General features: G+C 37.5%; 3 protein-coding genes across 3 annotated transcripts; all 3 read left to right on the forward strand.

The window, feature by feature from the left end:
- The first annotated feature begins 2,201 nt into the window (after positions 1-2,201).
- Positions 2,202-3,801, forward strand: LOC124434430. Its single transcript, XM_046984324.1, has 2 exons — positions 2,202-2,640; positions 2,853-3,801. Exon 2 carries the CDS (start codon positions 2,956-2,958, stop codon positions 3,523-3,525), a length of 570 nt encoding a protein of 189 aa, XP_046840280.1. The 5' UTR covers positions 2,202-2,640; positions 2,853-2,955; the 3' UTR covers positions 3,526-3,801.
- A 1,196-nt stretch (positions 3,802-4,997) lies between these two features.
- On the forward strand, positions 4,998-6,622 carry LOC124434473. Its single transcript, XM_046984374.1, has 2 exons — positions 4,998-5,205; positions 5,806-6,622. The coding sequence occupies exons 1-2, from the start codon at positions 5,121-5,123 to the stop codon at positions 6,153-6,155; spliced, it is 435 nt and encodes a 144-aa protein (XP_046840330.1). The 5' UTR covers positions 4,998-5,120; the 3' UTR covers positions 6,156-6,622.
- A 1,203-nt stretch (positions 6,623-7,825) lies between these two features.
- On the forward strand, positions 7,826-11,972 carry LOC124434285. The gene is made up of 2 exons (XM_046984169.1): positions 7,826-8,776; positions 8,874-11,972. Exons 1-2 carry the CDS (start codon positions 7,826-7,828, stop codon positions 11,970-11,972), a joined length of 4,050 nt encoding a protein of 1,349 aa, XP_046840125.1.
- Positions 11,973-22,715: the final 10,743 nt, after the last annotated feature.

Raw genomic sequence — 22,715 nt, forward strand, 5'->3', positions numbered from 1 at the left:
GAAAGTGTTTTGTTGGCCATGTCTAATGTTTTCCCCAAAACATCGCCATCGTGGACTAAGAATGGCTACAACGATATGCGGAGTATTATGTCTGATGCTAAGAAGCATGAAAAATCTAAATCGCATTTGACTGCATTTAAGACATGGAAAACGTATGGAGCTAGTGAACGAATTGATTGTCTTATGTCCCTCGCTAGAAGAAATGAGATTCAGCGTCACAATGAGGAGGTAAGACAAAATCGAGAAATTTTAAAAACTGTTACTGAGGCCGTGCTGTATTTGTCAAAGCAAGAGTTGCCATTTAGAGGTCACAATGAGTCCGAAGGTAGCTTGAACAAAGGTAATTATAGAGAGTTTCTCAAATGTTTTGCTAAGTTTGATTCTGTATTTGAGCGTCGACTGCACAGTAGACTAGCAGAATCTGATATAGTTGGTGACAGAAGATTTACTGGAGTCTCCCAGAAATTCAAAATGGTCTTATCAGCTGTCTTGATTCAATTATTGAAGATGAAATCAGAAAGGAAATAAATGATTGCACATTTATGAGTATTCAGGTTGATGAAGCATCTGATGTCTCCACCAAAGAGCAGCTAAGTGTTATTGCTCGGTTTGACAAAGCAAGTGAAATTATGGAGAGGCAATTAGGATTTGTGGATGTAAGTATGAACAGAAATGCCACAGCAATATCACAAGTTGTCAAAGATAAACTTGGTGAGTATTCTAATATAAAAGAAAAACTGGTTTTACAAACATATGATGGTGCTTCTGTCATTTCTGGCCATATCAATGGTGTTCAAGCATTGGTTCGACAAGAGTATCCTTTTGCTCATTTTGTTCATTGTGCCGCTCATAGATTGAACCTGGTCCTATGCCAGTCAGCCTCATCAATTTCTCCTGTTAAAATCTTTTTATTAATATAGCTACATTCAGCACATTTACAAGCAATGCCCCAAAAGAAAAGCTTTTCTCACATCTAACAACCTTGAGTTTCCTGCCCTGGTGAAACAAGATGGTATTATCGCTCTAGATTAATCAATGTATTGCACAAAACTATGAAAAACTTTTAGATATTTTTGAGGGGTACTTGAACAACCAGCTGGGTGGGATGATGAGTCATTAAGTAAAATAAGTGGCTTACTGCATTATCTTGATAGCTTTCTCTTTTGTCTAGTGTGTGTTTTTACAGGATTTTAGAACAGTCCACAATTTTGTATTCCATTCTTCAAAATAGGAAACCCATTTTAACTATGGCATAAGCAAGATTGACAATTTCAAGCAGTTTATTGTGTCACTTCGCACAGATCAAGCTTTCACCGAGTTTTACCAAACTGCACTAGAAAAGTAGGCCCACCAGCAACCAGAGCAGATAGTAGATACAATTACAAACAGCTTTATTTTGAGATTATTGATTCCATTAAAGGCATGTTAAGTGAACGATTTCAAGATATTAATCAGTTCGAGTTTTTAGACCTTGTAAATCCTAAACTATTTACTACATGGAAGGGCATAGTTCCACAGGAGAAGATCAATCTTCTCAAAGATAAGTATAGTCCTCTTTTGACATCCAAACTTTGGAGAGTCAACTTTCCTTCATTTACAACGACAAGGACTTTCACAAAGAGTGCAGTAATGAGGTTCTTAAATACATCTTCAAATTTAATCTCCAGTCGAGTTTAGGTCAAGTGGTAAATTTGTTAAAATTGAATGGTGTGTTGGCAGTGGCAAGTGCTTCAGTAGAGAGGTCGTTTTCTTGCTTAAAAGGGTAAAAGCTATTTAAGAAATAGAATGGGTCAAGGTCGGCTTAGCTCTTTGTGTAGAATATCTATTCACAAAGATATCATTGAAAAGAAAGAGGAATCAGAGGTGTTGCATAACGAGGTGGTTGAAAATTTGTAGAAAACCCAGGAGGCTGGCCTTTCTTTATAAATGATGAGTATAGTATGTGTTTTGATATTTGTTCGTATAATACATGGTACTTCATTGAGAAAATTAAGCATAACTTTAAAGAATAAAGCCATCCCTGTCTACTTGCCCCAATCTAAACAAGTTTAAACTAACAAGTAGAATGCTAAGAAAAATCTCTCTCTATGCACTTTAGAAGTGTCGTATACTATATTATTTTTGTGCTAATACAAATTTCTTCTGTTTATGCAGGGGCAGTGATGAGTAAATTATGTTTTAGGGGAAAATTGTCTCCTGCGTAACGTTTCTCTGAGCCACCTTTAGTACCTTTTTAACTAGTTGCAGTTTCAACGATTGCCACATTAAGAATGCAGCTAACAAAAATGGGTTTTTATAAATTATTGTACAACAAATAATTCGCCCTCGAAATCGCAGGAAATGCTGTTTCCAAGGCTCTGGATTTCAAAATTTTCCGGGGGAGCATGCCCCCGGACCCCCCTAGTGGGGTCGCGCCTCCGGCGCGAGATGGATTGGCGGGAGTGACTATTTTTCCTAGCTACGCCACTGCTGTCTGCTGTGTTCTGGACGTGTTAGAGGAACCATCGCATTTGTTAAATGGTAGCCATGCTAGCAGCAAAGATTCAACCGATAAAACCGATGGCAGTGCGTCAAGTATGCAAGATACAATCGATGAATCAAAGAACGAAATAATGTTGAGAGGCTTGTACCACATCCTAGGTAGGCAAATAAATAGATATAAGTGTTTAATTTTTATTTATACATCAACAAGAAGTTGTATTACGAAAGAGGAAAGATTGTTATTGTCAAGACGTGTTGGTCTTCCGCATTTACATAGTTAACATAGTTTTTATGTTCTCGGCCCACGAATCACAAACCGGTAAACGTGGGCTGTTTCAACATTATTAGCAGTTATATGTATTTTGTTATAGTTCTCGGCTCCCAAACATTGAACATCCATTTGCTAATGATTTTAGCGGAGAACTTAGATGTTCCTGGAAATCTGTATAGTGTAAAAAGCGAGCATGCTGAAGAATGCCTTCGCCTGGTGAAGAAAAAATATTAGATCTTATAAACGAGGCGTCCGACCTGTTAAAGGAAATAGCAAACGATTCCAAAAATCCTGAAGATCCCATAGCTAAAAAAATCAACAAATTTAACTCACATGTTGCTCGTGCTCAATTGGAGATTCAGCTTTGTCGTGATTTTCTTGATGAGGCAAAAACTTCCATTGACGAAATGATGGAAAAAGTTAACACAGTGAAATATTTGTCACGTGGCGTTCGTTTACTAGGATGTGGAGTCACGTGGTACTCTTTATATCGTATTTTATCATCCACATCTAAACCTGAAGATCTTGCAAGCTACGTTGTCCCTAGTGCTGCAGTGAAGAGGTTAGGCTTTCCTTTGCCACCATTGGCAGGCTGCGAAATTTCTGGTTACTTATGGTTGTCATGCTTGCGTCCTAGACGTGCGTATGAGCTCCGTGAAAATCTCGAAAAAATGAAGGAAAAACATAAACGTTTGGAGATGGAGTTAAACTACTTAGATCGACGACTGAAGTTGTTGCAGAAGAGTTATCCTCCTAGTCAGGGCAGCGTTTAGCGCATTCAAATATTCACTAATCAGTTAATATCTTAATATAGTGAATCACAGAAATGAACTAAAACGACACCTCAGCAAGAACTCTTTACTGAACTATAGTTTACATTGTATAAGTTTAATGAAACATGTATCTTATTGCAATTACTTAAAGTAGTTTTATTTAAATGTTGTACATATAATTAGTTCTGGCACTACTTGCATTCGGCGTAGCCTTCGTTTGGGAATACAGTTTCAACTTTTGTCAGATTTCATAGTAAATACACAATTTTGATGTAACTTCGGTCAAAAATTTAAATATTTGGAGTGCACTCTACCAGCTTGTGCATTTATGGTGACATCACAAGGCTTCTTAAAAAATGCAGCAAATAAAAACTTATTCCATCAGCAGCACCTATGTTCGTGATGATCGGTAATGGATGAATGTCCATGATATTCATGCTACCGTCATGCAATTCCATAAAAATACTAGTGAAATCAACGCTTATTGAAGCTGCCTCACGAATGAGACGAAAGAGTCGGAGGAGTTGGAAAGCTATAAAATAAGCTGTGTGCAAATTTATTGGTTTACTAATATTACTTGATAACAAGGGCAACGATAGCGCTTATTTTGGTATTTGGCACAATAGAGATAGGTTATTGCCTGGTCAAAAGAACGAAGTGCATACATGTGGTTTTGCCTGATTTGTAGGTCTGAAAGGTCTGTTTGGCATACAATCGGGGAGCGCGAAGCAGTCTAGTCATTTCTCTTATTTTTTTACCACAAACACTCGCTTGCTTGTTGCTTCGTAACATGCGCTAGTCAAAGAGACAAATTATGACTACTAATGTAACGATGCCAATTAAATGCTTGACAATCCCAAATTTTCTTCCAATGCCTGAATTACTGCAAAGTCGGACCATAAAAACTTTGACAACATTAATTAGACGTAGATATACCACAGACAGTGAAATAATTATGAGTATTAGCCGGTTGTCTCATTGGCTCTATGCCATCATCATTTGAGCAATCGTTGTTCGTTCTTGTTGAATAGTTTGCAAAATATCATGCAGTTTGAACATTGTGCTGTTAGCTAGCAGCGCAAGGCAAGGTTTCTCTTTTATTTTTTTTGGGACTTTCCCAACAAGTTGCCACCAGAAATTAATTGAAACGAAGACTTGACAACGCTGTTATCATGTTACATCTGTGCGAAATAGGATATTGGTTGAGACTTTGAGAGAGCATTGTCGAAGTAGTTCGCAAGACTAGCAAACGAATACAGGTATGGCAAGATTCCCAATAATATCTAAAGCATTAGAGATTAGTCAACATCCAAAGAGACCAAGTCGATTACCTTTGGGGAAGAATGAAGTGCCCGTTGCTATCGCAAACAGAAAACAAAATTTAGAAATCGCAAGACTTTTACGTTCGATGGGCGATCTTGAAACCGATGAACAAAAACAACAGGAAAGCAAAACAACGTGGAATTGACAAAACATCAGCACCTAACAAATTGTTGGAATAAAGTCGTGGAAACTGTCTGTTTTGTTATGGACTGGTTGGGCAATCATCGCATCATAGCCATGCAACCGACCAAACCGATAGCATTGACTCAACAATGCGAGACACCGCGTCAAGTACACCAGATAATACCAATAAACCAGAGGACGAGATGGTGTTAAGAGGCTTGTACCATATCATAGGTAGGTGTTAGTATTTTCTACTTGATAAACGGTTACTTTTGTTTTTGTCAATATATCTATAAGAGTTTGTATTTTTGGTAAGGATGGTTAAATAACGAAAAGCCGTGTTTGCTGCCGCCTATAAAATACATTACAGAGATTTTATGAAGGGGATAAGATAACAGGCTGGATCCGCCACTGCTTGAAAACTTTCATGTATTTCGTACGCAAAGTGAACGGTAAACAAACAATAAAACAGCATAAATATATCGTACATAAAATTTAAAATAGTGGAGATTTTTCACTCTAAAGAATCCTATGTTCTCGCAAAATCAGTATTACCGATTAGTTGATATCATTATTGACAAATGGAGCCGTAGCTGTTTCGCAAACGTCGGTGTTTTTCACAATAAAAAGGCTCGTTCCGTTGTTTATAGCTAAAACAAAATTTTGACGAAGCGACAACGACAACAAACTTCCTCGCGCAATTCCCTTACACGGTCAAACTTCTTACTCGTCGCAGCAGTACTCTAGCTAAAGCTCTCTATTACTATATACAAAGCGGAAGACGTGGCACTTTCAAATCTATTAATTGTTCAATATGTTTATATTTGGTTATAGTTCTTGGCTCCCAAACTTTGGCCATTAAGTTGCTAGAAGTCATTTCGGAGAACTTAGATATTCCGGGAAATCTGTATAGCGCGAAACGCGAATATGCTGAAGAATGTCTTCGCTTGGTGGAGGAAAAGTACTATCCAACTTTGGATGTTATTGAAAAGGCGTCCGACCTTTTGGTGGAACTAACAAGAGATTTCGAACCTCACAAAATTGACATATTTAACTCATACGTTGGTCGTGCTCAATTGGAGATACAGCTTTGTCGTGATTTTCTCGATGAGGCAAAAACTGCCATTGACGAATTGATGGAAAAAGTTAGCACAGAAAAATGTGTGTCACGTGGCGTGCGTTAACTAGGATGGGGAGTCACGTGTTACTCTTTGTATCGTATTACATCATCCACATCTAAACTCGAGGATCTTACAAGCTACGTTGTCCCTTTGAGGAGTGCTGCAGTAAAGAAATTAATCCTTCGGTTGCCTTATCTGGCAGGCTGCGCGATTTCTGGCTACTTGTGGTTGTCTTGTTTCCGCCCAAAACGTGCTTACGAGCTCCGAGAAAATCTTGAAAAGATGCAATGCAAGCATAATCTTTTTATTATGCAGTTAAACTACTTAGACAGACGACTGGAATTGTTGCAGAATGATTTTTCTCGTCGGGATAGCGTTTAGCACATTTAATGAATACTTTATGAATACTTTCAAGTAAATTGAAAACGAGCTAACTGACAACGTGCAGTAAATAAAATCCCACCTCACTGAGATGTTGCTAGTCAATTTGTGTAAGTGTACACGCATTCTGTATGAATAATATTTGAAACTGATGATGAAACAGGTGTGAAATTTCTGAAAACTGAATCAAAATGAAGATCCAAAGTGAAGTTCTGTAAAGGGTTGAGTTTTGATAGGTTGAGTAAAGGGTGGTTCTCACATAGTCGTCCGGGTTGCTTGAATCGTCTCAACTAATTTTTCATTCATCATTAAATTTTCAAAAGTCAGAAAAAATTTAAATCAGAAAGAAAAAATTTAAATCAGAAAGAAAAAATTTAAATCAGAAAGAAAAAATTTAAATCGGAAAGAAAAAGTTTAAATCAGAAAGAAAAAGTTTAAATCAGAAAGAAAAAATTTAATTCAGAAAGAAAAAATTTAAATCAGAAAGAAAAAATTTAAATCAGAAAGAAAATGACTTTAATACACATTTAAACACATACCTATAAATATCAAAAGCCTGTCCGAATCAAAATCATTCGCAAGTACACTTGAACAGTAGAATGAAAATGACGCATCTTAAAAATTGTTGGAAAAAAATTATGCACACCTTTGCTTATGTTTGGGATTGCTTGGAAAAACCCAAACACACATCAAATAAATCATTAAAGCAAATTGGTATAATGGAAAATATGCCGAATCTGAAAATTGTGGAAGACACGTTAGACTTCCCAGAGATTCTCCATAGACCAAAATTCAAACATATTGAAGAGTGCTTTCGTATGCTTGAGGTGAAATATGAAAGGACTTCAGAGCTTATTGAAAAAGAGGAAATAAAACATTGCGAAAACACAATAATGCTGTATGGTCGTGCTCAACTTGGATTGCTGACAAACTGCACGGATATAATTATTTAGCACTGGAGTTTAATTTATGCATGTTTTAACTGACGCGTAATTTGACGCGCAATATTCATTGGGATAAAAAGGATTTGAGTCTATAGTGCAGCTGACAGTTACCACATGCTAACCTGGGCGAAAGCTTCATCATTGTATTACTTTATTATATCGGCTAACCTGTATTGAAATTAATGTAGATCGTGAGGACCCGGCAAAGAAGTGAGTTCATGTATTTACGTTTGGTATACTGTTAAACTGCACATTTGTTATTTATACTATATCATTATTTACTAGATCGAATAAAAATCATTTACTTATATTATACGATTCCGACTCACGCATCTACCGGACTGCTAACCTGAGAATCCACAACATTCGATTTCTGAAGAAAAATTAATCGCGTGGAGAACCTGAACCATGAGTAACGAAGACGAGGCACTGAAGACTGCTAAGCTCAAACGCCGAGCAGCCAAGTCTACATTGACAAGACTGGGAAAGGCCTTGAATCATCTGTGTATAAATAAAAGACCAGCAAACGAGGTAAGCGACTATCTCGTTAAAGTAAAACAAGCGTTCGACAACGTGGTAGAGAAACATGAGCTTTATGCAAATTTGATTATGAACGATGAAGCTTTTGAAGCAGAAGAGCATTGGTTAGATGAGTGCCAAAACGAATTTTTAAAACTTGATATTGAGGCAAAATATTATATCGAACAATTGGTTTCAGTGAAAACTTCAGAAGCTAGCATCAGTCAAAACGAGCAAAATTCGTCTGGAATGATCGGAATGCAAAATGTTGACAGCGCAAGTAATATGAGCCCCACAGTTATTGAGGAAAACCCGACCAGCGTAGGTGATGAAATGAGCAATGTGGCGGAAAGTTCCCACGCGGTAATTTCCGAGGAATCTGTCAACGCTCCCACCGAAATAAGCCCAACAAATGAGGAAAATTTTCCGAATCAAATTACGTCCCAATCTGAAGTAAAAAATGAATCTGAAAATACACGAAGTCCCTGCGGGTTTCAAATGGAAAAACCAAAGCTACCGAAATTTTCGGGCGACGTACGTGAATATGCAATATTTCGTGCGGATTTCAAGCATGCAATTGAATCGAGATATACAAAACGAGATTCAATAACACTACTGCGAACTTGTTTAAAAGAGAAACCACTTGAATTAATAAAAGGTATTGGTTCTGATTATGAAGCAGCGTGGGAATACTTAGATTCCATATACGGGGACCCTCGGTACGTATCAGACACCATAACGCAGGACATCGTTAAATTTAAAGCCCTAGAAACAGGAGAAGACGCGCGTTTCTGTGATTTAGTTCATTTGGTTAGGCGGTGTTTCAACACGTTGAAAGAGGTAGGGGTTCCGAGTGACATGGATAACAGCCACATGCTATCCATAATTGAACAAAAGATGTGTCCAGATGATCGAAAAGTGTGGTCGAAAGACTTAGAGAGAGAAAAAGCCCGCAACCCTTAAAGCGTTGATGAATTGGATGACAATTGAGATGAAGTCGCGCATGCGTGCAACAGCCCCAGTCAGGAGTGGTACGTCTCTCACTCGACGCAAAGTCAATCATGTCAATGGTACAGTCACGGAAGAAAGTAAAAACCGATTCAAGTGTTGGCTCTGCAAGAACTCAAATCATTGGCCGGACCAGTGTCAAAAATTGGCAGCGATGTCTGTTGATGAGCGAATAAAAGTTGCGAAAGATAATCACGTGTGTTTCAGCTGTTTGAAGAAAGCAGGTCGGGATCATCGTCAAGCAAATTGCAACAGGCGAAAGCAATGCACCAAGTATGAAAACGGAGTCCAGTGCACATCCAGTCACCATCCGCTGCTGCACAAGTCAGTTGCAACGGTTGCATCAGTGACTGGTCTAAACGACTCAATCCTACCAGTGATTTCTGCTAACATTTGCGGATCAAATGGTCTCTACAAGCGCGGCAACGTTCTTCTGGATTCTGGAGCTCAGATAAGTCTAATCCGCAGCGAAACGGCGGAGAGTCTCGGTCTGAAAGGGAAAGACATCTCCGTTAACATCATAAAAATAGGTGGAGAGGAAGAGTCAATCTGCACAAAGAGCTACAAAGTTCAAGTAAGCAGAATCGGAGAATCAAAGAAGTACACAATCACTGCAGTTGGAATACCATATATCAGCGAGGATGTCAAAGGAATCAATACCAGGAATGCAATCGAAAAACTCGGACTACCAAAGGACAAGGTGAAGCGTGGAAAGGGCCAAGTCGACTTACTTGTTGGAATCGATCATGCATACATGCACACGGGTAAAACAAAGCAAGTCGAACATGTGGTCGCGAGAGAATCGCCACTCGGCTGGGTTCTGTTCGGATCATCAACGGGACAGTCAAACAATGCAACAACAACTGTATTACACGTGAGGTACCCAGAAGCAGTTGATTTATCAGAATTTTGGACAACCGAAGCCATGGGAGTAACAGTAAAGCCGTGCACCTGTGAAGCTGAAAAATTGAGCCAATCCGAAAGAGAAGAAAAGCAAGTGATTGAACAGTCTGCAAAAAAGGTTGGAAAGCAGTGGATGATTCCATATCCATGGAAGAAAAACCCCCAAGACTTACCAGATAACAGAATCCAGGCATTGAAACGACTAGAGTCAACTGAGCGTCGATTATTGAAAATTCCTACGCAAGCAGCAGCGTACAACAACAAGATGACAGAAATGGAAAACATGGGGTTTTCTCGAAAGTTATCCGAGAAGGAAGTTAAGGAACACAAAGAACCAGTCCATTACATCTCCCACCATGCAGTTCTAAGACCTGACAGTACAAGCACCCCGGTTCGTATCGTTTTCAACTCGTCCGCTACGTTCCGAGGACATAAGCTGAACGATTATTGGCAAAAGGGGCCTGATCTTCTGAACTCTCTATTCGGAGTTATTCTCCGTTTTAGGGAAAATAAAGTTGCCCTCACTGCGGACATCTCAAAGATGTACCACCGAATCCTTATCCCTGTCGAAGACCAGCAGGTACACCGATTCCTATGGAGGAATTTAGAGATTGATAGACCTCCGGACACTTTCGTTATGAACGTACTTACGTTCGGTGACAAACCTGCACCTGCGATGGCCCAAGTTGCCTTGCGGAAAACTGCAGATGAAGGAGCATCAGAGAACCCGAGAGCAGCAAAAGTTATAAAGGACAATTCTTACATGGACGATATTCTGGATTCAGTTGCTACAAATGAAGAAGCAATCGGGTTGACTAAAGCAATCGACAGCATCCTTGATAATGGCGGGTTTCATGTGAAGGGATGGCAATCAAACGGAGAGTTGAACAGGAAAGACGAGCAAGAAGATGGTAATGAAGTTGATGTTCCTCATGGAAAACAAGAGTCAAAAGTGCTCGGCCTGGCCTGGAACAAGAAAGAGGATGTGCTTAAGTATAAAGTAAAAGTAGAAATATGCCACACCCAACAGCCAAAGTTCACAAAGAGGAAGATCCTAAGCCAAGTCGCTAGAATATATGACCCAATAGGCTTTGCAGCACCTTACCTTATAAGGGCAAAGATTGGTTTGCAGGAACTGTGGCAGCAAGGACTCGACTGGGACCATGAACTATCGCAAAGTGATCAAACAAAATGGTTGACGTACTTTAAAGAGATGGATCAGTTAAACGAAATATCGTTGGAAAGATGTCTATGTCCCGTTGTAATGATTGAGCCACCGATCTTATGTGCCTTTGCCGACGCATCGCGAGAAGCATTTGGAACATGTGCATATTTGAGAAGTATAGGACCTAATGGAGTGGTGAACGTACGGTTTGTTGCAGCAAAGTCACGAGTCGCCCCATTGAAAGAGCTAACAATACCCAGATTAGAACTACAAGCAGCCGTGTTAGCCAGCCGTTTATGCAAGACCATCCAAAATGAACTCCGTATACCACTAAAAGAGAGTGTCTTGTTTACCGACAGCGCAATTGTTCTTGCGTGGATCCGCAGCCAGGGAAGACGACTCAAACCATTTGTTTCAAGTCGAGTCGGGGAAATACAAAGCAACGTCCAACCTGCTCAATGGAGACACATCGCAACGGATCAGAACGTGGCAGATGATGTATCCCGTGGTCTCCGTGTTGTTGAGCTGTCGGATAGATGGAAAAACGGTCCTGAATTCCTGTACTTGCCAAAGGAAGAATGGCCGGTCGAAAACGCAAAACCCGATGCAAAAGAAGGTGAAAGGGAATGTAGAAGTTCAAAATTGGTAGGTGCAGTGACAACGTCAGTAAACGTAATTGACAGTGAAAGGTTTTCAAGTTGGAGAAAGCTCGTACGAGTTACTGCTTGGGTTTTGAGAGCTAAGTCAACATTATTAGCAAAGGTACGGTCGACAGCGAAGGACACAGCAAGAGGAGATTGCTTAACACCGGCAGAACTCGAAAGAAGTAGGACATTCTGGATTAAAAGAGCTCAAACAAAGATTCGTGCACAATTGAAATCTAACGAATTAAGATCTCTGAGCCCTTTACCGATGAAGAAGGCACGGTCAGAGTTGGCGGAAGAATTGATAACTCATTAGTCTCTTACGAAACCAAGCATCCTGCTCTCTTGCCCTATAATCACCGAGTCTCCAAATTGATAGTGGAAGAGTTTCACAAAAGAGGTCACCACGGCGTGGCAACTACGGTAGCAAAAATCAGAAGAATGTATTGGATCATTCGAGCACACGATTTAGCAAAGAGCATCAAGGCAAAGTGTGTCACATGTCGAGCAGCAAACCCAAAAACTGAATCACAGATAATGGCCAACTTACCACCACAGCGACTTCAACCCCATTCCCCACCGTTCCACTACACAGCATGCGACTACTTTGGACCACTGACTGTCAAAGTGGGAAGAAACAAGAGAACGAAACATTACGGAGTAATCTTTACGTGCCTAAATACTCGAGCAGTCCACCTAGAAATCGCCACCGACTGTTCAGCGATGGAATTTATCCAGACTCTGCGAAGATTCTTCTCAATTCGGGGATACCCAGCAGAAATCTTGAGTGATAACGGTACGCAGTTTGTTGGTGCATTGACCGATCTGCGCAAAATGATCCAAGGAGCTGACAAAAGGCTACTTCAAGACTACTGCGCGGAAAAGGGAGTACAATGGAAGTTTAGCACCCCAGCGGCACCACATCAAAACGGATGTGCAGAGGCGATGGTGAAAAGCTGCAAACGAGCCCTGAAGAGAGCGATTGGAGAACACATACTTACTCCGTTTGAGCTGTATACTTGTTTACTGGAAGTAGCGAACTTAGTAAATCAACGCCCAATTGGACGACCTCCGAATGATCCCGATGACGGCTCATATTTGTGCCCCAATGATATGCTCCTGGGTAGAGCATCTGTTCAAGTACCACAAGGTCCATTTCAAGAAACCAAAAACCCCAGAAGAAGGGTGGAGTTTGTGCAAAAGATCGTGGACTCGTTTTGGAAACGATGGACAAGAGACACATTTCCATTACTTGTCCCCAGAAAAAAATGGAATCAGGAAAAGAAAATGTGCGAGTTGATGATGTGGTAATAGTGGCTGACGGAAATGCTGTACGAGGAAAGTGGACAGTAGGACGGATAGTAGAAGTGTACCCGGGAGAGGATGGAAAGGTACGAAACGTAAAGGTCAAAACAAGTTCAGGAGAGTACTCCAGACCAATCACCAAGATTGCTGTGATTCAAGCAGCAGAAGAAATAAACTGATAAGTAATGTTTCCTTATCGGGGAGGATGGATTGCTGACAAACTGCACGGATATAATTATTTAGCACTGGAGTTTAATTTATGCATGTTTTAACTGACGCGTAATTTGACGCGCAATATTCATTGGAATAAAAAGGATTTGAGTCTATAGTGCAGCTGACAGTTACCACATGCTAACCTGGGCGAAAGCTTCATCATTGTATTACTTTATTATATCGGCTAACCTGTATTGAAATTAATGTAGATCGTGAGGACCCGGCAAAGAAGTGAGTTCATGTATTTACGTTTGGTATACTGTTAAACTGCACATTTGTTATTTATACTATATCATTATTTACTAGATCGAATAAAAATCATTTACTTATATTATACGATTCCGACTCACGCATCTACCGGACTGCTAACCTGAGAATCCACAACTGGAAATTAATCTTTGTCATGACTATCTATCACAGGCAAAAATCATCATTGAAGAACTACAGGGAATTGCTGGCACAATAAAATTTGTCACACGAAGCGTTCGTTTACTTGGATGGGGGATACTTTGCTATGTTATATTTCGGATGACATCCTCTGAAGGCAAACTTGTGGGTCTTAAAAGTTTTGTACCTTCTTTAGTATTTTCTATAATGAAGCAGCTCGCATTCCCATACTCGTTTGTGGTAGGTTGCATATCTTCCTGCTACATGTGTTTGGCACGTCCCTTTCCCAGTCGAGCTTATAATTTGCGAATAAATCTTGAGAAATATAAATTGAAGTATGGAATTTTATCAATCAAATTGAACAACTTACAACAACGATTACGGTGTTGTTCTAGAGAGAACTAAGTCTAATGACACGACAGAGTTCACCGACCTTGTTTCTTAAAGTGTTTGATTCTTTTGGTGTTTTAGTTTTGTAGAGGTATATCAAAACAGACTTAAAATAATATCTTCATTCTAATGCAGTAATCTCATTGACGTTATTTGCCGAAGTATTTAATTCATCAATGTTGCACACATGTATTTTATGTATAGCATTTATATATAAAGCTGTACACATACATCTATTCAAAAATTATGTTACAATAGTTTATAAGAAGTTAATAAAATTGATATTGATGTTAAACATAGATTGTTACAAGCATCCCGCTTGCCAATATGTATAAGTATAATCACAAGGTTAAATAGTTGGAATGTTATAGAGGAGTGGAAGGTTAATTTCTCAAATGTTGTTAGATAAGGTCGTTATTGTTTGTAGTTGTTGGTTATAGCGCTGTGCTATCATTCTTTTTGTTTAAAATTGATATTATTATCTTGTATTTTTATTTGTGAAAAATCTACAAATAGCTTTATATATATAGAAGCTATCAAACACGCTTTAACCAGCAATCAAGTACTTTTTATAACGCTGCAGTACAACTAAATAGTAGCTAATTAGCGTTTTGAAATTGTTGAAATAAGAGCGACCAAACGGAAGCTGTATAGGTTTCATGCAAGACTACTATAATAGCTTTTATCATAAGGTACAAGTGTAGAAAAAAAGCAATACAGCAAATATCATTTCAAGAAAATGGCTTTTTTGAACTTTTATAAAAATTTGATTTACTGAATGGGCAATCTACTTGCAACATACAAAGAGAATTGTTAGTAAATAGTGAAAACAATATTTTGCTGAGCTCACCATACGCAATGCCTTTGACTGCATTTTTCTCCTCAGACCACTCTCTTATAGTATTCAAGCTTTGGGAGCTATGCTGCTACTCGACGTTTCTTCATGCATTTTTGTTATTGTCAACTTTAAAACGCTCAACGATAGATTTATGGGATGGGCAGAAAGATAAAACAACACGCCAGAGGGAAGCTTCATAGAGTACAACTATAGTATGAAGCCTTTTTCATCAGCGATCTATATTTCTAATCTTTACTCTTGCTCGCCTCCATCGTGCCACTCGACACCCCTGCAATGTTTATTTTTTCAGCGAGCTTATAAATATAGCTTGCGCCGCCATTATAATTTATAAATTGCATTCTATACAAATTGATCCCCACTTTAGCCTGCCTTAGGACGTTGATCAAGAAACCTTCTCGCCTTCATAGTAGACAATTCAATATGAGCTTGTTGCTCTTTGACATGTTCGACACACTCCATTATGTACTTAGGTTAGTCTGGAAGCGAATCTAAAAGTTCAAAAAACTCATTATGCTACCTCGACTGCTATAAAGATAAGCTCTGGTTCTAGAACTTGGTCAGTTCTTTTTGACGCGTTGAGGATTTACATTTTTCAGAAGATACATGAACAAATAGTCACATCACAAATAATGGTGAAAATAGGCTCAACATCTATATGGATTTTAACTGTAAGGGAAATACAAAGAGCAAACTTTCCAAGGAATGTTTAATTTTTTGTTAGCATGCATGTAACTTGATGGTGTAGTCTGCAAATGTAAAATACTTAGAATTGCAAATGATGATGTTCATACAAAGTTAATTTATTGTTTGTTTTTGTCGACTCATGTTACGTTATCAGCGAGTGCAATATCCACGAATGAGATTTCATGAAAATTAAAAATCATAACACAAACGAATTGAAAAAAAGAACACAAATTTAAGAAGCTTTGTTTGAATACATTCATTTTCCTCTTATGGTAACCATACAAAAATATCAATCAATTGGAGCTCAAATTGTGAACACAGAACTGGAGTAAATATTGAGAGGACAGTTAATTTAACAGGTGTAAATTTATCAGTAAAATATAACAACCTATTTAATTTAAAAACTTTAAGCAAACTATTTAACTATGTATAGAGTTTGCCAACTACTCATTAAATATAAAACTAATTACGGTCAGAATGGCTATAATTAAGAAGACTGATGGACTAATCATGACAAGCTGATGAACAGCGTAGGCAATGATAGAAAAAGTTGCATACAATTTGTTTCATTTATTATCCAGAGATCGGGAACAATGGAAAAAGTCAAATCATTTCGGACAGGCGACAAAAACCGGAGCTTTTTCTAAATATTTTTCAGTGAAAGCATTTATAAGTTATTACATAATTGCCCAAACTTTGTAAAATGTTCCTTAATACACGTTAATATTTATATAATGTAACAAAAATGTTGATATCATCAAATTACAAGAGTCTTAAACAATATTTGACCAGCAGATCTTTTAATCTATTACCCGAACCGTAGCTATATCTGAGCTCCAGAATGAATCGTATTTGAATTATGAAAATCTATTCTTGAAATAGTCATTTGTCATGTTGCATCTGATCATTGATCAACAACAGCAAGTCGCAATGTTGATAATATTTTGTATAACATTGTGAAACAATCACGAGGATTTTTCGAATCTCATTGGCTCCATATTATAATAATTAGACCACTTGTGCTCATTAGTTTGTAAGAACTTTATATCGCAAGTGTAAACTTAGTTCTATCATGTCAATTACAATTGCATCAAGGTCAACCCAGGTTAACTCAAGTAAATATTGATGGGTGATTACCTATTACTTGCCCGAAGCCACCTGACACCAGGAAAAACACGAATGAAGTAAGTGAATTCTGCAAAGTTCTCCCTCGGCACCACTATGACTTCAATCAATTGGAAAATGCCGGTTTATTCGAAATACAACCGAAAAAACTGAAAAAACGGTAAAGAGAAAGATGATAGAATGTGAGAAAGCACAAATTTGGCTTTTTATATTTGCATTTGAGGAAATATTTGCATTTGAAGATATAGAGAAGCTAGGGCAAAAAGCTAGGGGAAACCCATATAGCAAAGGGAATTTCCCAGGATTTCTCCAAGATAATTTATTTTTAACTTGCATGTGACAACATTCCTTAATCATACTGTGAGTTGTACAAAAGCTAAAGAGAAAAAATAAGTAGAAAACTAATAACATTATCCATATAAGGTCAATTGACTTTCTATTTTCGTGTTTCCGATTGTGTCGAATCACGTGATATAAAATTCACGAACAGAAACGCTTTAATATCATAACACATTGACCTCAGCAATACCAAGATAACGAGATAAGAAACTTTGATTGAGTATCTTTCATTTCATTTTAAAATAACCACCATTTCGAAAAGCTTAGCGTTTGCGCACGCATAAGTCAAAACTCCTAAAAGTTTGTTAGCTTGAACAACATCTGCAGCATTTTAACAATATGTGTTACAATTGCTTTTCATCTTTTTCATTTATGTGCGCAAGCTATTTCAAAAGTATTTCACGGTAACAAAAATTCTATTCTAAAAATATTCCTTTCTTTCCACAACTTTACTGGCTGATGAGACACTAGAAGTCTAACCAACTATTTTGACCAAAAGTGTTTGCAACTCTAGCGCGCTGATGACTTTAGAGTGATTTTCCTAACAGTTCATTTCATTTTATACTCCCTGTAGTAATCTCGAGGATCCACAATTGTAAATGTTGTTAAAAGCTAGCTACTACAAGAGATCACATTATGAAAAAAATATAACTTATTCAAATATCAATACAGGTTGCACGTTCACTACGGGTGTCCTAGCCAAGCAATATCAGGAATCTAGTCGTTCATCATGGGACATGCTGCTGTATGGTGGGCTTGCTTTAATCGGAGGCGGCCTATGGATGTGCTTATTATCACGCGGAACATATGTTTTCTACGAGTCTGTTGCAAAACTCGAATTTGAACACCGAAAGCTCGAGGAAAAACTAGAAGAATTGCACATATACTTGACAAGCGCAAAAGATCACAGGGATGGACCATTGCTGGCTGTATAGCGTGGAATGGACGCGCTGTTTATTTTCGTTGCCGTTGGGCATTTCATATAGTCAATATTGATGTAACTTTGGCCTGCATTTTATATAGAATACATGTAATTGTGAGAATTGCTTAAGTTCCTGATGACACTCCAATTAAACCTTAACGTTGTTTTCAGTATGAATTTACGTCGAGCTTGATTATTTAACCTACAAACAGGCTCGGATTACTAATTATGGGGCCTGTAGCCTAAGACAAGGTTGTTCAGTTTTTTTATGACGTTTGCGTTCCTTATGATAATTTGCCTTTGAATTCCCGGCTTGTTTTGTAACTCATAGTACGAACAGTAAGAAGTAAGTTTAAAATTCAAACTTGGAAAACCGAGTACTTCACGAGTTCTGCATGAGAATCGTACACTTGAACAGTAGATCGTACGGTTTAAAATAACATAAATGGTCTAAATTAAGAACATTAACTAGTCCAGAATGGCAAAAACTAAGAACTAACTATGTCTAGACACAACCGGCCTCTCGAAAGCGCGGGCCTTTAGGCTTCGACCTACCTAGCCCACTGAGTAATCCGCCACTGCATACAAACTCTAAATACTAGAGAGCAGTATTGTCTCTACTATAAAAGTAAGAAAAATGCAAGATCACTCTAAAAACAATGAGTATGAAATCAATATAAGATTATTCAAAATCATACTCTCTATACATTTTTCCTGTTATAATATCTGAACACTGCATGGCCAACATGCAAAGTTGTAATTCTATACGCTTTAAAATAAGCAAAATTTGGCGTTATATATGTAATTCAATTTGTATAATTTGTAATTCAATGGACCTTTCTTGTTTGTCAGAAATGCACATGCCATTTAGTATATTGTTTCCCACCTCTGGATAATAAAAGGAACTAAATGCGCGCAACTTTTGCTAAGATAGCTTACGCTCCATCTAACGATTAACAAGTATGCCTTTTCTTCTGCAGCGGGCTATAGAGGGTTAAAAAGAATGCATTTTTTCGAAGCTGCATCTGTAGTGGATGGCATCTCTCACTCGAAACGTTCTTAATGCACCTCTGCATGTGGCTCAGCTAGCTCTAGCAAAACTGGAAATTCGCAAAGTCAGTCGAGGGACATGTTTAGCACAAATATTGTCGTCTTACGTAATTACTTTAAGAATTTAAGCAATTTCATTGGTCGAGAGCTATGATCTATATGAGTGCAAACGCACGGAAGTGACATCACAGAAAACTTATTGTTTTTGAAATAGAAACACGAGTATTCACCTCGGCGGCTCGTGGCCACTTATCACAAATGACGTCATACCCGCTGTATAACTAAACAGTCAACGGTTAAATGTTATCTATTTGTTAATTACATTACATTAACCATATAAGGCCCGTTTTTTTTTTGTTGGCTTTCACCGGGCGTCGTAGTTGGTTGTTGGGCCACATTTGGGACAGGGTGCAATAGAAATGTGTAATTTGCAAACGTTGTAAATTTTATAATTTGCACAAAGCAAAGAAAGTGTGTTGTAAGTTCTACTTGTGCGAGATAACAGTCCAAAGATGGATAGAAAACAGATTTTACTACCGAAAAATAAATTAAAGTGTTGTAATTGATTGAAGAAAGTTGATATAAATATTGTAAGTAAACATACGTCAGAAAAACACAGATTCGTGCCGACTTATTTAATTTCTGGCTTGTTAGATACAAGGCAAATCAATATCATTAAGATAATAAAATGTGAAATGTTTTTTAAGAGATGTAACGTTTATTCGTTTGTAAATATTTCGAAGGTTTGAAATCTTTTTTTATAACTTTCATTCAATGTTTTGACTCAATGCTTTTGACAAAGGGAAAACCTTTACGAAACTCCATCTTTCCATTGATCTTGCATAACTTACCCATTGAACTAAACACAACTTTATTTAGTTCAGTTGTATCAAGCTCAGTTGTATTTAGTTCAGTTGTATTTAGTTCAATGAATTTACCACCAAAAAATGGCGGATTGAGCATTTTTGAGCAGAAAAACGAAGAAGGTGCGCAATGCATACACGAGAACACTGTTTGAATGATACAAAAACGTTTATGAAAGTTCAAGATACGTTAATAAAACACATCTTTAGTCAAGTTCCTAAGTCATTTCTTTCGTAATATCGAAAGTAAGTTTGAAAAATAACAAAAACGGTCCTAAATATTATTATCTTTTCTTTCGACAGTTTTCCCTGGAGCACAAATGTGCTCTTTGCTCATTGTTAAATTAAAAGCCACAGTAATCGACTCTTTCGCTTAATTTGAAAGTAATGTAATCGTGCTTACTGCCTTACATCGTGCTTAAGTGAGCTTGGAACAAAAAGCTTAAGTGAGCTTGGAACAAAAGAGAGTAGAGACAGCACATCTTAAAAGATCTCACAAATTTAAAGATAAATTGGTTGCCATTTTGAATGAACGCCATTTTTTGAGATAATTACTATATCGTGTCTTTGAAACGTTTCACGAAGACTGCGATGCATCGTTCGCTCATTAGTGTCTATAATGGACACTACATTGAAGTAAAAATACGTTGCATTTGTACTTATATATAAAACCATGAGCTGTTTAGTGTTAAAGTGCCCGCTATATCATAATTTTGCATTTCTGCCATTTAGATATGATAAATTGAAAAATTGACCATTTTCATTGTTTGACCGCCAGTATAAAAAAGCTGGTAACTAATGTTGTTTTTGACGTCACGTCGCGAATTCATCTGCTGTATTTTGTTTAAAATTGGATGTTTTTGAGCATCCACGACACAAGATGGCACACACATGGGTAGTGCAACGATATAGCTATGCTGTTGAGGAAATTATGTGTAAAATACGGTGTTTTCTTAAAACGTATTCGCCATAAGACGTCAGATCTAGGTTCTCACCCTAGTTTTTTTAATGTCACGGTCAGGCAAATAATCACCGACTTTGAGCTCTAAAAAATGCACGAAGATCAAATTTTCGAATTATAAAATCTATTGACAATATGTTTAAAATTTTCTAAACTATCTACAATCACAAATTGATTAGGCGGGCTACTAAAAAATACCTATTTTTGGGCGTTAATAAATCTCAGTTTTGCATACAAATTTGCTAGTAGTTTCATATTTTTAGATGGAGATTTGTGACTCATGCAGGAATAGATGGCTATTCACGTTTGCTGGTATTTACTTGCTGTAGCATAAACAATCGAGCTGATACTGTTCTAAGTCTATTTCTATCTGGTGTATCTTAATATGGACTGCCATCCAGAGTAAGAACAGATAAAGGAGGTGAAAATGTTGGTATTGCTCAATTTATGTTAAACCACCATTTGCGAGGACCCGGTCGTGGCAGTCATATTACCGGAAGAAGTGTGCACAACCAACGGATTGAGCTCTTGTGGCGAGATCTTTTTGTTGGTTGTACAAGTCTTTTTTATCATTTATTCTATCATATAGAAAGTAATGGAATATTGGATCCATCAAATGAAGAACATGTGTTTTCATTGCATTATGTGCTTTTTCCAGGAAGGTTACAATAGATTTCCCATAAGAACAGAAAGAAATCTATCATGATTTGACTAACTCATAACTTTACTTTTAGACTATGCTTTAGATTATAATCATCAGACTGGATCCAAAGCTAATTGATGTATGTTGAAGTCAAAATCTAATTTAATGTTCTAATTCACTAAGGTAAACCAAGAATTTCCACCTACCTTTTCACAAAATTACGCATGTCATGAAACTGATCAGCAACAAGTGATTGTTCCAGAAACCAACATTCCATAGAATGAAATAGATCTTGATGACCTGCAAAGAACCATTAATCCTTTAAGGCCTTCTAATCATAATGGTGCTGACATATACATTGAGTTGCTACAGTTTGTAAATACCAGACTGCACCAGGAAGACGAGTGACATTGTGAACTCACAAAACAAGAAAAGCTACTTGACCTATTGTTCGTTGGTGTCAATTCAGATAATACAAAACAAGATATGTATGGCAAGGAATGCTATAAATTTTCATTATGTTGATTATTCAAACATTTTAGCAGAAAATGTTTTTAGCACATAAATGCTAATGCACTGACAGAACAAAATTTAATGAAACATTAACATATTCACTTTAAGTCTTTAACTATAAAATGATATCCAAAACAAAGAATAAAAATATTTCAATTTAGTGCATCATCCATATTAGCTGTAACAAGCTATGTTATTGCTGAAAGAGATGCATAAACTGTTCCAAGATCAAATATTGGTAAATCCTCTTGAACGAAATTGCAAATCTCTATCTAGTTTAGCTTTCAGTTCATCGAAGTTTTCATAACATGGAAGAACTAACAAATGAAAACAAGTTCTACTTTCTGGCAGCAGATTACGATCTTTTGTTCTGTCAACTTTGAGATGCAGGATTGCACCATTTGCAGGCAGTAAATCACACCCAGTCCAAAAGACAACAGATCTTTAAGATTTGCCCTAGGAATGGACAAGTATTAAAGTATTAATATAACTAGTACCTCAAACAGTCAAACATTTAAGTTTTTGAAGAAAGCAAAGGTCCAATTTAAAAGCAAGAAAATGTTACTGACATTGATATTGTTCAAACAGATAAAGTTACTGCTGCTCCAACATAATATATAATCAGTTGTGGTGCAAATATTAAAAAGCAAACCATATTCACACAAAAAACACATACATAGACTGACTACAACCAATTACAACCTTCCCCGAATCTTTTTACCAAAACACTTACCACTAGTTGTCCCATCAATTAGATCAATGTATTGTTTCAAAAACAACATCAGTTGATTACTATGAACGCCTT

The sequence above is a fragment of the Xenia sp. Carnegie-2017 genome, unplaced genomic scaffold, assembly GCF_021976095.1.
Source record: "Xenia sp. Carnegie-2017 unplaced genomic scaffold, XeniaSp_v1 HiC_scaffold_14, whole genome shotgun sequence".
Taxonomy (NCBI): domain Eukaryota; kingdom Metazoa; phylum Cnidaria; class Anthozoa; order Malacalcyonacea; family Xeniidae; genus Xenia; species Xenia sp. Carnegie-2017.

Coding starts and splice junctions, on each gene's coding strand:
- LOC124434473 (XM_046984374.1), top strand. CDS start 5,121: ATGCGAGACACCGCGTCAAGTACACCAGATAATACCAATAAACCAGAG. Junction 5,206..5,805: donor AGGCTTGTACCATATCATAG/GTAGGTGTTAGT, acceptor ATTTGGTTATAG/TTCTTGGCTCCCAAACTTTG.
- LOC124434285 (XM_046984169.1), top strand. CDS start 7,826: ATGAGTAACGAAGACGAGGCACTGAAGACTGCTAAGCTCAAACGCCGA. Junction 8,777..8,873: donor GTTTCAACACGTTGAAAGAG/GTAGGGGTTCCG, acceptor CGAAAGACTTAG/AGAGAGAAAAAGCCCGCAAC.
- LOC124434430 (XM_046984324.1), top strand. CDS start 2,956: ATGCCTTCGCCTGGTGAAGAAAAAATATTAGATCTTATAAACGAGGCG.